Here is a 17,598-nt window from a genome sequence, read left to right on the forward strand (position 1 = left end):
GAACCCCCTTTGCAAAAGTGCCTTATCAGGGTGTATGCAGGAATCCTGAAGTCACATGTAAGACCTTTTAAGACCTTTCCATACATTTTAAGACCTCATCGTCACTTGGAGTTTTAACCGGTTACCTTGGCGACACACTTTACCTCACATTTACTATACAGTACTGATTGTCCTTCCTCCTTATCTTCCAACCAAACGCAGACTTGCATTTCCCCATAACGATGTTGTTTAACAACCGGCGTAAACGGACCTTTGCACGATATCAAGCAGTGAGCGTGCGATGTCCTGTTCAGATGACGTCAAATCCAACGGGATGCCATAAATAAACTACACAGAATCACACTACACACCTACGCAATGATTACATTCAGGCAGACTGTAGAATACAACCTCTTTGGACCATTTATATACTTATAGAACACAAGCTACAAAATGCAATACTTTGGAAAATGCCCTTTAATACTTTTTAATAGCCTTCATTTTCGCTAAATTGATTGATCGATCAACTTTTAATACTTTTTAACCAGTTTAGCCCTGAGCCTGTTTTTCAGGTCTCAGGCTCGAAAATGACATTCCCAGAACAAATGACCATATCTTCTAAAAGGGTTAAATTAATAATCTGTTTTCTCAAAGTAATGATAAACCTTGGATGTAGAAGTGTCAGAATCAATATAGATGTTTTTATTTTAAAGTAAATTCAGATTGAACATAGTAAAACAAATTAAATTATAGTGTCCGTCCAAAAATTAAATTACTTATATAATATAAATATCAATTACTTATAGTGAAAACCACCCTTGAATGATGGGATAGTAGACTAAAAGCTTTAGGAATCCAAACTATAACATATAATTGTCACGATTCTCAGTTTATGTCACGTTTTTAGTTTTGTATGTCTAGGTTTGGGTTTATTTTGCTGTTTGGTTCTCCCTGTTTCCCTTGTGTATTGTCTGGTCCCTCTCTCTGTGTTTTTCCTCCCTGTCGTTAGTTTCCCTGGTGTGTCTAGTTGTCTGATTGTGTTTTGTTGTCCTTGTGTTTCTCCTCCCCTGCCCGGCTGTTTCTCGTCTCGTGATTACCCCTCCCTGTATTTAGTCTTGTCTCTTCCTGTGTTCAGTGTTGGTTCGTCTTTTGTTTGTGACTGAGTTCACCGGTGAGTTTTCTGTTTTTTGTCCAAGTTATTTTCTTTTTATCCTTGAAATAAAGGTTAATCAGAGTTATCTGCATTTGGGTCCTGCTTCCTTCACTCAACCGTAACAATAAGTACCCTGTATCAAGATTGATGCAAAACAAGTGACATTTGACCTGTTTAGAGAGGTTTAGCAAAAAAAAAACACTTCTGGGGTCATTAGGGTGCATTTTGATGATTGACATCTCTTTTTAACCGTTAGAGCCAATATGCCCCGGAACCGGAAGCTGCAATACACTCTGGTGGCTATCATTAGCAGCTAATATGAAATCTCCGTTTTGACATAAAAATTATGAATTATCAGTAATAATTTCAAAGTGACAGACACATTGGATTAACCATTGGATTAACCTTCAGCAGCGTTTTTCTCGTTTTAATGCCATTGAACACGACTTTTGATCAGAATAACAGCTAAGGTGAGACGGTCTCCCGTGAATACTCCGTGAAGCTACGTGTTGTGATGTCTGTGTTTGCTTCCCCTGTCGCGAGTTCTGATCGCTCAGTGATGATACTGATATTTCTGGAATCTCAGTTTGCTAATCGCTGGATTGGATGTGCAGTTACAATAAGTAATAAGGGTATTTATACCGTGAGTTCTGTGTTAGCATTTTTTCGCTCAGAGCTCATTTAGACACTTCTTGTGAGACTTGTGTTTTGTTTCGGTAAACATGGTTCACATCTTCACTTAGCTGAGTTTCTAACCATTAAGTGAGTATGACACATTAAAAGGTTTTTAAATATTAATAAGCCCTGAGACACAGTTTCATGAAAAAACTACCGTCAGACCCGGATTAGGATCCTCTCGGGCTTAACAGGTTAAAAACCTGCGGACAACCTGCTTATTCTTACTTTAATAGAAAAACACATCATTTATGAGACATGTTGTGGATTAGTTTGATCATTTCCTCATATTGTTTGCTTCTTATCCTGCTTTATATTGTGTTACTGTAAATGTATAAGTCAACATGTATATTTTCTACTTTTTCTTTAATGTTATTTTATTTCTATTGAGATCAAAGTCAACTTTAATGTAAATTGTTCTGTGTGTTTGTACAGACAGAGAGATCAAAATAACGTTTCCAACAATCCTGAATACAAAATACAATAATACAAATATACAAATGTGTATAAATATGTATATCCTCTATATATGGGGCATTCTACAGAATTAGTACAAAGTGCAGTCCCACAACGAGAAAAACTATTTAACAAAGCCAAGCCAAATGTAAGGAAGAGATTCCACCAATACTTAACTCGATAGCATGTCTGCATGTAAGGGAGGAAACGTATACAAAATGTACACCACCCCAAATTGATCATGTTGTTGATAGTGCTACAGATGCGCTGCGAATAAAATTAGACTCTGTTGCTCCTTTGAAAAAGAAGAACATAAAACAACATAGATTAGCTCCATGGCATAATGCCGAAACCCGCAAAATAGTAAATATTCTCTCCGCTTCGCTTGACAAACCCCGTGATAGTCCTCAAGCTCTGTGATTGGATGTTTGAGTGTGCGCCGAGGGTTACGCCGAAAGTCAAACAGCACTTTGAAATGGGATGGAACCACGGCAGACTGTCCAAACTGGATTGCACGTCTGTCCGTCCTGGGAGAGGGATCCCTCCTCTGTTGCTCTCCCTGAGGTTTCTCCCATGTTCCCTTTAAACTGTGGGTTTTATCCGGAAGTTTTTCCTTGTACGATGTGAGGGTCTAAGGACAGAGGGTGTCGTATTGTCATACTGATAAGCTGTACAAATTGTGAAGTCCACTGAGACAAATGTAACATTTGTGATATTGGGCTATATAAATAAACATTGATTGACATTTATTGAACAAAACAATTAAGTATTCAGACATAGATATTTACTAAGAATATGTTATGGTCTATTTAAACATAAGGCATTACATTATATAGTGATAAGCTTAATATATACAAAAACATCATTTATAGGGTACTTTCTATTGGGAAGTAGCTGTCCCCAACCCTGACATCTACATTTGAATTTCTGTTAATAACTCTTAAAACATTTTTTTTTATTTAGTTCAATGGTGTATTTAGAAGATATTTATGATTACATTCAAACAGAAGTTGGAATATTTAGATTTATTGTGGTATCATTTTCTTTATAAAAAAACTATACTCAAAAAAACATGTCGCCAGTTTTAATTTCTCTACCGAAACACAAGGGGTTTTAGTCCAATGGCTGAGCCTGTTTTTTAGCCACACCACAAGGCAGTGACACTGCATCCCTGTCCCTCATGATTGAATGGCAATTAGCTATATCTTATACTTTTGATAGAAATCTGTTCCAAAATCTGAAAATCGCCGTGTAACCTTAAGAATTGTCACTACCGAACACATATTATCTTCAATCAAAGGGGACCTATCATGCAAAATGCACTTTTGTACGTCTTTTATACATGAATATGTCAATATGTCGGTGTGTCAGGGAACTCACCAAGTGTCAGAAAACACAACCCTCTCTATTTTCCTCCATACCCAAATCTCTAAAAATGGGGCTGCAACAGAGCTGATACAGACTGATACAGATTTGAAATATCTCTGACGTCAGAAACAAGGAGCTCCGCCTATATGGGCAACTCTCCACCTATCAGGGGAATGAGAGGTTGCCGTGGCATGGTAACAGCATGGTCACAAGACGCTCGTGCCTCGCCCCCCTCCTTTGCAGGGGGGCGTGGTCAGCTGCAGCTCATTTGTCACAGAATCAGCCCTTGCAAAAACAGGGCCTTTTCAAATGAGTGTGATGTATTGCCTGCCGCGTAACCAATGTTAGTTGAACAATGCCGACAAACAGCTTTGGTTCGGTCCACCTGTCTTTGCCCGTCATCCTTGTACGTAACTGCGAAACCAAAATGTTCCCAAACCGGAGACTTCAATGATGCTGGAGGATTTTCCAGCTCAACTTCATCTGCGTTCGCCATTTCAACAGTTCCTCAAATTACTGACTACATTTGAACGCATCCCTGTGACCAGCTCTCATAGTATGCCTCTCGTCCAATGAAATGACTTGCTCGCTCTATGACGCGTTGAACCCAATGTGAGCAAATTACTCTGAATGCTGCGACGCAGCACCTGAGATTACTTCCAAAAAGTTGTTCACGTTCTCAATTTCTTACGTTTGACGTTATACACACGTGTACCGAACCGAAGGGCCCATACCGAATATATTGGGTACGAATACGTATACCGTTACACCCCTAGACACTACCGAAACACTGGATGTTTTGTAAAAAATTAAGTATATTGACTTATCAAATAAAACGATATGATACTTATTGGTTTAATGTATGTTCAATTTCAACAATCATCAACTCTGGAATCAATATGATCAGTATTATGCATTTTACAAAGAAAGTTTGCATTGCTATTTTTATGAATTGTATACATTTAACTTTGAAATTTGATTAAAAATGCAATTTTATTAATTTAATTGTGAAAACCCTCAAGAAATATTTGTTAAAATACTATTTAGATAAGGGAAGGTAAAACAATCTTAACAGGTTCATATAATACTTTTTTACTACAGTGTACTATGTTTTGGTAGTGACCATCTTTGGAAGAGGAAGAACATTCCAATACAGTCTGAAAATACGATATCAAAATGTACAGTTCTTTTACTAAATATGTGTAGATATGGTACAAAATATATATGGACAAAGTTTTGGGGAAAAAACATACAACATTTCAAAACATTTCCAACCTCACATTGGTCCAATTCGGTAGAATGGCCCATATACAATCAACAGTCACATTTACACATATGCACACATTAAGATAAAACACAACAATCAAAATAACAAAATAACAGTCACTTCAATATGTTAGGGAATGTACATAGTGCAAGATTGTCCATTATCTTATCTTATCTTCTTTAAGCTACAGTGGAGCTGCAGCATATCAAACACTGGAGGCACAGAGAGAAGAAGAACTACCTGTTAGTGGATATTTACCTGTTGGCTCTGCTCTGATGTTGTGTGTGCAGATGTTTAAAGAGGTGATGAAAGTGTGCAATAAACTCCAGAAAGGTCTGAGGGTTGAACGTCTGATCTCTGAGCAGCACAGACGCATACTGACATGCAGACTGATGGATTCCTGCCATAACCACAGACAGGCCGGCCTCTGAGGTGTCTCTCTCTGCTGAATAAAGGGAAAAGGAGAGCGCATTGTAGATATGACACTACCAGTAAAAAGAGGTAAATATAAGGAGAGTGTAGACTGACTTATAGGAGGGTTTGTTTTGAGGCATTGAGCAGCAACTTCCACTAGAGACAGTCTGGACCACGGCTGGTAAATGTCCACACACACACTCAGGCTCAGAGCCTTCATCAGCTGTGTCTGCATCACAAAGGATAGAATAGCATTCAATATTCAATTTGACCTGCACTTAGTATAGAGAGCCCTTTCCACCCATCGCACCAGAGTAGATTCAGGACTGCGTATACACAACAACATGGACTACAGTTTGTTTGAAGGAAATCTTAAGTGAAGATGCAGAAATAAAACACCAAACACTGCACATCCATTTCAAGGTTTTATTTTAAATGGTGTTAATTATATAAAATATTGTAAACCAGCTTGATAATATTGGTACATTTTCATTTTGATACACCCAATGATATACGTTTTTAGTGAGTTTTTTGGTTAATTCTGAAAAAAACTTTGAAGGAAATCTTGTAGAAATGAAAGACCAAACACTGCATCCATTTTAAGAGTTAAATAATATTTGATGTGGTATCAAGTTTAGCCCTGAGCCTGTTTTTCAGGTCTCAGGCTCGAAAATGACATTCCCAGAACAAATGAATATCTTCCCTTCGAAAAGGGTTAAATGAATAATCTTTTTTCTCAAAGCAATGATAAACCTGTGAGTTGGATGTAGAAAAGTCAGAATCAATATATATGTTTTTATTTTAAAGTCAATTCAAATTGAACATAGTAAAAAAAAAAAGATTATAGTGTCCGTCCAAAAAAAAAACATTACTTATAGTGAAAACTAACCTTGGATGATGGGATGGTAGACTAAAAGCTTTAGGAATCCAAACATAACATATAATAAGTACCCTGTATCAAGATTGATGCAAAACAAGAGAAGTTTGAGCTTTTTAGAGAGGTTTAGAAGAAAAAAAAACACTTCTGGGGTCATTTGCCGTTTCTCTGGAACCCAATGGTCGATTATGATGGTTAGGGTTATCTTTTGAACTGTTAGAGCCAATAGAATCAAAGGGAAAGTTCCTAATTCCACATACACGTTCCATTGAGGAGTGAGAGTGATGCGCACGCAGTCGAAAGCTATGTTACGCTCTGAAAACTGAAAATTAGGTTTATTGCTGATGGATTATCAGTAATCATTTCAAAGTGACACAGACACATTGGATTAACCCAGTGGTTCCTAAAGTAGGGGGCGCGAGAGACCAGGAGGAAAAATGCGAGAGACCAGGAGGAAAAATGCGAGAGACCAGGAGGAAAAATGGTTATTAAAAAAAAAGATTTATAAAAAAAAAGAAAAATCATAATTTGAGAAATTATTGATTTGAAAATAATATGATACAGTACTATTACGTCTGGGTCTCTGTGTTTCTTTAAAGCTCGGCTCTGTGTGTGTGGAACAAGCCATTTTGTGTGTGTGTGCGAGCGAGAGAGAGCGAGAGAGAGCGCACCGGTACCGGAGATCGTTGTTGTTAGCTTCTGGTGCTAGCGAGCTACGCTAACGGATATAAGGAGTTTTTTCAACAACAAAGTGGAGGAGAGTCCTCTCCTGTCAGACTGAGAGACTCAGTGAGCTAAAGGACCCTCTCAGTGTTATCTCAGTGGGTCTCAAACGGTTTGGTCACCATTAATGTAAACAATTATTTCCAAGGCACACGTTTATATGATCATTATAGTTATAAAAAAATAAGAGAATACATGAAAAACAGGTATGAAATACTATATGACACTAAAACAAGAATAAAGTTTAAAAGGGTGATTTGTAAAATATCCATAAAGAAAAAGTAAATCTGTTTACAGTTCTGTTTCATCTGGGTGTTGAGAGAGGTATCCATAGATCTCTTCATGTTGCTCTCAAAGTGCACCAGATTGATGCTTTTAACTTCAATATTTAAAAATTAATCTTCCCGGGGGAGCATGCCCCCCGGACCCCCCTATGTGAGGTCCACTCACCACCTATAAAAATAGCACGTTACCCCTGCTTACACCTATATGCCGTGAGCTGATTATCGAGCCTTCATTGTAACAGTCGCGGGGACGTTGTGTATATGCGTGGGGAGTGTTCCACTGTAGCGCCCGGTACATTAAGGGGAAACCCTAAATGTTTGAGCACCCTCTATGAAACGTCAAGCTACCCCACAGCACCCCAAAATAAATCTCTGGCGCCGCCACTGAGCCTGACTTACTCTCATGTTCCCATTAACCCAGCTTCCGCAAATGTCTTTCTTTTTGGTGTCTATATACGCCGGGATCCGGAGTCATGGATGATCCTGCGGTCCTGTGTCCTGCATCGCGAGCCCTGGATCTTGAGTCGTGGCTGTGGTCCTGGATCATAGGTCCTGGATGGATATCCTCGTGGATTCATCTTCCTATTATACACACATGCATTTCCAAACATTTGGACTACCTATGTTGCAAATGTATTATCTTTTCAATTTACACACGGCATCTATTGCACGTCTGTCCGTCCTGGGAGAGGGATCCCTCCTCTGTTGCTCTCCCTGAGGTTTCTCCCATGTTCCCTTTAAACTGTGGGTTTTCTCCGGAAGTTTTTCCTTGTACGATGTGAGGGTCTAAGGACAGAGGGTGTCGTATTGTCATACTGATATTTTGTACAAACTGTAAAGTCCACTGAGACAAATGTAACATTTGTGATATTGGGCTATATAAATAAACATTGATTGATTGATTGATTGATTGATTGATTGATTGACTTGTGTTGGGGGGGCCCGACATTTGTTTTTCTCCAATGGGGGGGCCTGACAGAAACAGTTTGAGAGCCACTGGATTAACCTATGGATTAACCTTCAGCAGTGTTTTTATCGTTTTAATGCCATTGAACAAAACTTTTGATCAGAACAATAGCAAAGGTACGTTTTTGCTACCTAAAGCTACGTTGTGTGATGTCTGGGTTTGATTCCCCTGTGGCGAGTTTTGATCGCTCAGTGATGATACTTATACATCTAGAATCTGTGGAATCTCAGCTTGCTAGCTGATATCTTTGTTATGCAGATCCGATAAGTAATAACGTGTTTATACCGTGAGTTCTGTGCTAACTGCGTTAGCATTTTTTCGCTCTGGGCTCATTTAGACGCTTCTTGTGAGACTTGTGTTTTGTTTCGGTTAAAATGGTTTGTATAGTCAGTTAGCTGAGTTTCTTCCCATTATCTGGGTATGACACATTCATAGTTTGTTCAATGTTAAGAAGCCCTGAGACGCTGTTTCTTGCAAGATGTCCCGCGGGGGCATGGGGCTAAACAGGTTTATTAGTAATGTTCGGAACCTGTTTAAATGTTTGTCCGCAGGTTGACTTTTCCAACTAACTGGTCATAAAAGAACAGTTTGTGTTTCAATATTTAATTACAGGTACATTGGTTCAGTGACAGGTGTTGTAATAAATAAATAAAAAAGGTATTTACGGTCAATCCACGGTCTCCATTGTTTGCAGGAACCTCACTGCTGTCTGTCGTTGTGAAGGGCAGCAACAGGAACACGTGCACATTTCTGTGGATTTGGCTCAAGTACCTGTAAAAAAAACAGTATTAACTTGATTAACAATTAATCACATTTTCAAATTTCAGCCCAGATTTGTTGTCTTTAAATAAGATCTAAACGTGGCAACAACAACATCCCAATATTTAAGGCAGTTTCCTCTTACTTCTCAGACATCCAGTAGTCCATACGATATCGTCTTGACTTCCTCACATCAGTCGCTCTGGAAACAACGTTCCTCAGATCCTCGGTGTAAAGTCCTGCTTGTGTTTGGTGAGCCATCGCCGCCAGCAGCTCCCATCTGATTGGCTGACTGACTCCTTCATGAACCAGTATGATGACCCTAACTCCATCCACTCTTGTTTTGTTCACAGCTTCTTTGAGGATTTCGTGCAACTCATCCTCGTTACTGGGATGCACCTCCATCAGCAGGTATCCGGTTATAAAGGCAGCTAAACGCACTGTGGTTTTACGACCTGTGCTTTTGTTGGAGGCCATCAGCAGTCCGTGACCTCCGGGTATAAGCAGCGCCCGGAGGATGTGTAACAGCTGACCCACCCTCTGTCTGTGCACCACGCATCTATTTAAAATATTATAATCAGCTTCCTGTCCTTTGTCTTCCTTGTTTCTGCTGATGAGGACACGCAGTTGCTGCAGTAATACCTCAAGGTCTCTGTCCTGGTAAGTAAAGCTACACTTAAAAATGTGTTTCTGATTCATTGGAGCCTCAGAAAGATCAGGAGCATACACAAGATTAGCCAGTTTGTCCTCCATATGCTGAAGAATCTGGGGTTGCATAGCATGAGTTTTTAGGCTTTCTTCTACTGACGAAATGTTTCCAGACAAAGAGGAAGGTTCAGTCAATGTCTGGGCTTTCTTCAGGTCGGATTGTCCAGCTGGTTTTGTCTCTTGAGGCAAATTACGGTTACCTAAACTCTTAGCTATTGGCTGACCTTCAGTGTCCGAGGGGAGTGTGTGAATATCAAGCCTTTTGACATCTAAACTGACAGGAGAAGTTGCATCAGCCAATCTACTTCCATAGTGAGTTGTTGCTGTCATGGCTATGAGGGACTCAAGAGTTTTGCTTTCATCCTCGGAGCATAACCTGTCGCTGAATGTACGCAAACACTCATGCATCCAGAGATGTGCGATGTTAAGGACTGGTTCAGACTCTGGAAGGATTAGTATTGTTTCCTCCTTTTGTTGCATTGTCCCTCTGTCAGGCTGCCAGAGACACAAACCCTTAAACACCTTCTGAAGGTCATGATGGGAAAATATGAAAAGGGGCCTCTGCACAGTAGGCTTGAATTGGTCACACACGGCATCATACACATTCTTAGTTGCAGTGATAATGCAACATGCCATATCCTCAGCACTCTGCGTTAGTTGTGTTTCTTTGAGCCACATCTTTAGCCGAGGAGAATGGATAGACAATATGACGTCCATAGAAAGGCTGGGGAGCACAAAGTTGGAGAACAGGCGTGAGAGCCTGGAGGAAATCACTGTACTGTGTGATCCAGAGACACAACAGGTGGCCATGTAGCTGAGGGAAGCAGCACTCAATAACTTGAAGTTGTAGCCGTCAAATGTTAGAATCCGTCCCATCGAGATACTCTGTCGGAGCGTGTCTAGAGCCGTAGACATCTTCCCAAAGACATCTATAACAGGCACAATATAGATATTAACCTCAAGAAGCTTCAAACTAAATGCCCTGAAGTTAAAGGTCTCCTATTATACTGCTCTTCGTCAATATATCACAGGTCTCAGATATATACAGAGCCTTTCTCTGATTGGCTGAAACACCAAACAGATCATTGCAGCATTACCCATAATCCCCTCTGTTTCAGCCCTGTTCCCAAAGTGCTGATTCTCTGTCTGTTACTTTAGATGAAAATATGGAGCCCCTCCCCACGCCCCTCTGAGAGACATGTGGTTACAAAGAACTCAATGGAGCTCTAGGAGGAGATCCAGGTGATAAAAAAAGATAAAAAACATTATGACATCACAAAGTGACCAAAATCTGATCAGCTCATTTTCAGACGGGTTTTCATAGAGATGTATCAGGACAAAAAGAGAGGGGTCTTTGTTCCTGAGACGTTCAGAATCTCAAATATTTATGTAAAAGTAGATTTAGCATAATAGGTTACCTTTAATGTTCTTACTCACCTCTGGGGGCTTCGTGCAAATCATCCACAAAGACAAGCAGTCCAGTCTGTTTTGCATTGGGACCCTGAGTGTCTCTGCAGTTCTTCGTGCAGTTGATGGTCTTCAGTACGGTGTGTAGGTCTCTGGATCTCAGTAGAGGACTGGCTGGTAGAGTAATGTGTGGCTTCTCAAAACTCAGCAACGTTCTGCACAGAGTCGTTTTTCCAGAACCGGGTTCTCCTGAGAGCAACACCGGCTGGTTCGCCTCCAACATGATGTTCAGAAGAGAGGCATACTTCCTATACTAAATAACAAGACATGTGTTAGTTATAATGTTTAAACAGATGTATTATATATGTGTGTACTTTCAATGCACAAGAGTATTCTGGACAAACCATGGGAGGAATAGATTTTGTCAGCAGTGTGTTCTTGGAGCATGTCTTGATGTCGATGTTAAAAAAGTATTCAAACACACTCTCTCCATCAGGAACCACAATTCTGTATCGGCAGGTAAACAGCACTTGATGGGCCACTGAGTCGAACCGTGGCCAGTGGCTGAAGGAAATCATAAAGTATGTGAAGAAAATTGGCGAGAAATGTTGTTTGTGTACAGAAATATGTGATTTATTTTGCAATAACATACAAAATTGATTATTTATGGCATCATTTTGATAAGAAAACCAAAATGGTCTTACCGAGGATGCAGATGTCCACTAAATCCCCAAATATAAGCCACCAGGAAAAGGTTTCTGTTCAGCAGGCCTTTGCTGTCTGTTCCGGCTCTGTGTAGAGGTGTATCTGGTGGAAAAAAATAGGCTATGAAGTAATAATAAAAGTTAAGTCACTACCTTAGCTTGAATAAGACTTTCTGTTCAACCGTCCTGGTTATACCTTTTTTGTACACTTGTGGTGTTGCCCCAGCTTTCTCCCCTTCCTTCCCGACATGCTGAAGGAGGGCTCGTAGGATCCGAACAAACGACATGATTTCTCTCATCCCATGCACAACGCTTTCAAGAGATTCTCCTTCATTTAGGATTGCAGATGTTAAAGCGGTAAGCGTGTTGGAGAACAGATCTTCAGCCAGACGATTCCACATGTTCAAGGTTCCTTGATCTAGTTTGTGTTCAGAAGACAGAGCATCCATTTCACTCCTCCACACAGCCTTCCACAGATCAGAACCTGAGAAATAAACCAGGCTGCAGCGGGTCACTGCAGAGGGACTTGCATCACGTAGATCAGTGACCTCCATCACTAGTCTAAGGTGTGGTTGGGATGGCAGTATTTCCCCTGATGACAGGCACAGAAACTGGTCCTGAGGACTGCACATTGTAGTTAAGTAGTCCAACCAGCCTACAGGATTCCCATCCATCACCAGCCATTTATGTATCTGATCACTTTTCTGATTCTTGTTGCAGATTTTTGGTTCTGAATCTCTCAGCACCTTTACTACAGCTCCATCTTGCCATCCTCTCTTTTCACAGAAGCTGCCAAATAGCTCCTTATGGGACATGGCATTAGGAAATAAAACCACGGTGTCCACAGAGTTCCAGGTTGAGATCTGTGGGGTATCTCCTTCCATCCTATTGTCATTTTCTGTCAACGCAGCCAGGTGATTGAGTGCTTCAGCAAGAGCACAGCGACAGGTTGTCTTTCCACTACCTGAAGGGCCTATGAGAATAACTGCGGGAGAGAGTTTCATGGTATGGTAGAGTCTCAGAGAACTGCTTATTATTTCAGTGTCAGCGTGAAAACATTTCCTTTGTAATTCTTCTGTTAGTGCATATTTAAGTTGAGTCTTTTCTTCTTCCTCGATGTACTCTTGGAAGAGAGGAAACTGGCATGCAATAGGGAATGTTTCCTTGAGAAGGATGGAGAACTGCAAGGCTTTCTTTTGTTCATAAAGAACAGGTAATGAGACAGAAAGAATGGCTTTGACAATAGCTGTCTCCTCCATTAATCCCTGTATAATGGACAAATGAGAACTGAGAAACCTGGAGGGTTTTTCAGCTTCTTTTCTGTCCTTATCATCAACTCTGACAGTCAGAGTTTCTGAAGGTGTAGGATCGGCCTCATCAGAAATGTCTTTTTGCCTTTCACTTTGTTGGAAGTGCATTTCAGATGCAGAGATGATCTTTTGCAAGAGGACAAGATAGCAGCTCTGGTGGTCATTGATGGAATCAGGCAGACAGAGGGAATCCTGGGCCAGGCTGATGAGGTCCACCAGACGTTGACTTAAAGACACGGCGTCTGAGTAACCAATGGAAGTCAGCATTACTTCTGCGATGATCCTGTAATCTGGAAGGGTTAAAGCGATGGGTCTGGTAGCACATCGCAGAATCTCTGGAACCTCAGATGAATACCCTTTGGATGAGATGACAACACATCCATAGCTTGGTCTGGCAGAAATGCTTTTCCCTGCAATCACCATGTGACAATCTGAATGGAGGTTTGTGCAATCTGTGACCCCATCAGCATTCCAGTCCTTTGGCTCCTCTCTCAGTCTTTGGTTCTTCTTTTGTGTGAACTCTGCGAAGGATTGTTGGATGTCAAATAGATGCTGGCCCAGCATTGAAAGTAATCCTTGTGTTAGTAGGTCTACAGAGTCCAGCAGAAGCCACGCTCCAGTCTGAAGAGCACCCAACAGCATCCTCTGAACAACACCGGGGCTCATAGTTGGACAACATTGCAAGTTGACAACCATTCGCCCCAACGCTTTTCCCAACTGAACCACTGTTGTTTTCTTTCCAGACATGCAAGGTCCCCTCACAAACCCACACCTGTAGCTTGTGAGAGCCAGGAGAATCCCCAGTATCGCCCGATCTGTGGATGGAGTGTGTCCCATCACACAATCTTCTGGACCAAAATACTCATAATCATATTGGAGTCGATGGCCCAAAACATCCACGTGACATGTTGGATCATCCGTCAGACTACAATCTTCTGAGTTTATATGATACTTCATGAAACTTAGCCACTCGAAAGACGACTCTGGAAGACTCTGCACCTCCATGAGCCGAGAAAGCTGCTGGGAATGCTTCATTGTAAGTTGCACCAAAGCTCGCAGACACATCATCCTGTACTTAGAGACCAAAGACTCACAGTTAGACCCTGTGACTCCATCCCTTATGAAACGGCCAAGGGTTTTCCATTTTGCAGAGTTGTATGCCTTTATGTTTCTTAACATCACTGGACTTGACTCTTGGAAAGCTTGTAGGACAGACTGGCACCAAACTGCCTCCTCCACCACCAGCAGACACTGAAGAGGGTATTCAGACACGAGATCCAGCACAGGGAGGGCGACTTTCCTTCTTTCAGCAATTTGAAATACAATGTCTTTTACTTCTTTATCAAATGCCACATCTTCAGTGTGTGGTTCAAGCTGGATTCTCACAATAGCACATTTCTTCATGAGTTGCACCATGGTCAACGTTAACTCTTTCTCAAAGATAGAAAGCCAACCTAAGGCATTGGGATTTGGCTCCAAAGGAGACGGAAAGGTAATGTGCTCCTGGAGGCTGCCGAAAAACCCCAGAACCTTCATCTGACTCTCAGATGTAGCCCCACAGATCTTTACACCTGTCTGATTAGATGGTATTACACAATCCACTTCTAGCCAACGTATCCCTTTAAAGCATTTGCGTACAAAAGGCTGCAGTGTGCAAGGTGTTGGATCAAAGGAGAGTAGCTGTATCCTCTCCCAATCACTTAAGAACCACAGTCTTGGAAACTGTTGACAGAGGCTCTCCAGGAGGTCAGACATCTGGCTGGAAATGGCCTCCATTGTAGAGACACCGTCAATGAGAATCTGGTGGAAGTTTCTGCCATAAAATCTCTCATTTGTTTTCTTTGGATTAACAAAGTTCCACACATGAGTGTCACTTGAGACGGACTGAATAATGTCCTTAAAGGTCTCATCAATTGGTTGGAATTGTTCCAGCTGTGAAGAAAATAGGAAAAGCTCTGCAATCAGATTCATAGCACTGCAACGTTGTGATATATTATATATAAATATAAAGATGACATACCAGCTCCACACTCTGCACTCTTATGGATGTTTCATGGAACATCTTGGTCAAGAAAGCCCATAACTGCTGGTATCTTTCAAATAAACAAAGCAGCTTCCCTATTAATAATGAACAGAAAACAAAAGGACATTACAATGTTCAAACTGTTCCTCAAATTGGATGCAAATGTTCTCTTTGGTTGAATATCCACCATACCGAGATCGTGCAGTGATTGGAACAAATGTTCATTCTGCAGCCTGAAGTCAACACTGTGTGGGGACTTCAACATGGTGGACAGAGTCATCAAATCGTTCTCTATCTCAGCAAAGTGTATCTCCAGACCTGAGTAAGAAGACACATGGTTAACCCCAGCAAACTGTAAGCTGAGTATTGATTTTACACATTTTCTAGCTTGGTTTCACCAATGACGAGGAGTCTTGGATCATTACAGGTGTGTTGATTGGCAGTTTGGAGTTTTGAAACTATGCCCTCTGTGGGTTTCTTTGTTTCTGGTAATACATATTGTGGTTTTTGATGCTGCCAAACAGGCAGAGTGAATTTATCCAGCTGGAATAGTCTGGGTTTCCATTCCTGTTGAAGCTTTATGAAGTTCTGCTCCATGTTATACTCTGCTTGTGCATCCCTGCATATCTGAAAGAGTAAGAAGAAAGGTCAGTGTGTAACAATATAAATGTGAAGGGGTGTCGCATTTCTGTTACAGGATTATATATGTTAGAAGTAGCTAATATTGGGCTATAAAGGAACTACAGCACGGTCACATGACTTCACGTCACCACCGCTAAGCTAAAGGAGGCTAATGTTGGGCTATAAAGGAACTACAGCACGGTCACATGACTTCACGTCACCACCGCTAAGCTAAAGGAGGCTAATGTTGGGCTATAAAGGAACTACAGCACAGTCACATGACTTCATGTCACCACCGCTAAGCTAAAGGAGGCTAATGTTGGGCTATAAAGGAACTACAGCACGGTCACATGACTTCACGTCACCACTGCTAAGCTAAAGGAGGCTAATGTTGGGCTATAAAGGAACTACAGCACGGTCACATGACTTCACGTCACCACCGCTAAGCTAAAGGAGGCTAATGTTGGGCTATAAAGGAACTACAGCACGGTCACATGACTTCACGTCACCACCGCTAAGCTAAAGGTGGCTAATGTTGGGCTATAAAGGAACTACAGCACGGTCACATTACATTACATTACATTGCATTTAGCTGACGCTTTTGTCCAAAGCGACTTACAATAAGTACATTCGACCAGGAAGACACAACCTTGAAGAAAACAGAATCATATAAGTATATCAGGTTTCATAGAGCCAAACATTTCAAGTGCTGCTCAACTGGCTTTAGGTAATCCAGTCCTTTATTGGTATAAAAGTGCTTCGTTAATCGTTCTAACGCTCGAAGTGGAGTCGAAAGAGATGAGTTTTCAGTTTGCGCCGGAAGATGTGCAAGCTATCTGCCGTCCTGATGTCAATGGGGAGCTCATTCCACCATCTTGGAGCCAGGATAGCAAACCCACGTGTTTTCGCCGATGGGAACTTGGGTCCCCCTCGCAGCGAGGGCGCAACGAGTCGTTTGGCTGATGCAGAGCGTAGTGCACGCGCTGGGGTGTACGGTTTAACCATGTCCTGGATGTAGGAAGGGCCAGATCCATTCGCAGCACGGTAAGCAAGTACCAGTGTCTTGAAGTGGATTCTAGCAGTTACCGGAAGCCAGTGAAGGGAGCGGAGGAGCGGAGTGGTGTGGGAGAATTTAGGAAGGTTGAAAACCAGACGAGCCGCTGCATTCTGGATGAGCTGCAGAGGTTGGATGGCACATGCAGGTAGACCAGCCAGGAGGGAGTTGCAGTAGTCTAGGCGTGAGATGACGAGAGCCTGGACCAGAACCTGAGTCGCTTTCTGAGTCAGCTGGGGACGTATCTTCCTGATGTTGTAAAGCGTGTATCTGCAGCAGCGGGTTGTAGCAGCGATGTTTGCAGTGAAGGACAGGTTGTTATCTAGGGTCACACCCAGATTCCTTGCAGTCTGAGTCGGGGAAACAACTGAGGTGCCGATGTTGATTGTCAGGTCAAGAGTTGGACAATCTTTTCCCGGGAGGAAGAGCAGCTCAGTCTTGTCAAGGTTGAGCTTGAGGTGGTGAGCAGACATCCACTGAGAGATGTCAGCTAGACAAGCAGAGATGCGTGCGACGACCTGGGTCTCTGAGCGGGGAAAGGACAGAATTAATTGGGTGTCGTCAGCGTAGCAGTGGTAAGAAAAACCATGCGGGCTAATGACTGATCCGAGCGAGTTTGTGTACAAGGAGAAGAGGAGGGGACCAAGAACAGAGCCCTGAGGGACCCCCGTAGTTAATTGACAAGGGTCGGACTCAGACCCTCTCCAAGTCACCCTGTAGGTACGGTCTTTCAGGTATGAGGTGAGGAGGGAAAGTGCAGAGCCAGAAACTCCAAGTTTTTGGAGAGTGCGAAGGAGGATCTGATGATTCACCGTGTCGAATGCAGCAGACAGGTCCAACAGGATGATG

At 41.8% G+C, this 17,598-nt stretch overlaps 1 protein-coding gene across 1 annotated transcript in view; it reads right to left on the reverse strand.

The window, feature by feature from the left end:
* The window catches only part of LOC117553469 (dynein heavy chain domain-containing protein 1-like), a gene marked incomplete at its 3' end in the record, with an annotated part of 59,115 nt that overhangs the window by 13,807 nt on the left and 27,710 nt on the right, over positions 1 to 17,598 (reverse strand). Inside the window, exons 17-27 of the mRNA XM_034227403.1 lie at positions 15,473 to 15,701; positions 15,267 to 15,392; positions 15,072 to 15,169; positions 11,938 to 14,983; positions 11,742 to 11,844; positions 11,442 to 11,601; positions 11,068 to 11,350; positions 9,068 to 10,559; positions 8,829 to 8,934; positions 5,427 to 5,541; positions 5,157 to 5,343 (exon numbers count right to left, since the gene is read on the reverse strand). Of these exons, the coding sequence (XP_034083294.1) occupies positions 5,157 to 5,343; positions 5,427 to 5,541; positions 8,829 to 8,934; positions 9,068 to 10,559; positions 11,068 to 11,350; positions 11,442 to 11,601; positions 11,742 to 11,844; positions 11,938 to 14,983; positions 15,072 to 15,169; positions 15,267 to 15,392; positions 15,473 to 15,701 (5,945 nt within the window). The remainder of the gene's footprint in view (positions 1 to 5,156; positions 5,344 to 5,426; positions 5,542 to 8,828; positions 8,935 to 9,067; positions 10,560 to 11,067; positions 11,351 to 11,441; positions 11,602 to 11,741; positions 11,845 to 11,937; positions 14,984 to 15,071; positions 15,170 to 15,266; positions 15,393 to 15,472; positions 15,702 to 17,598) is intronic.

Source organism: Gymnodraco acuticeps, unplaced genomic scaffold (genome assembly GCF_902827175.1).
Source record: "Gymnodraco acuticeps unplaced genomic scaffold, fGymAcu1.1, whole genome shotgun sequence".
Taxonomy (NCBI): Eukaryota; Metazoa; Chordata; class Actinopteri; order Perciformes; family Bathydraconidae; genus Gymnodraco; species Gymnodraco acuticeps.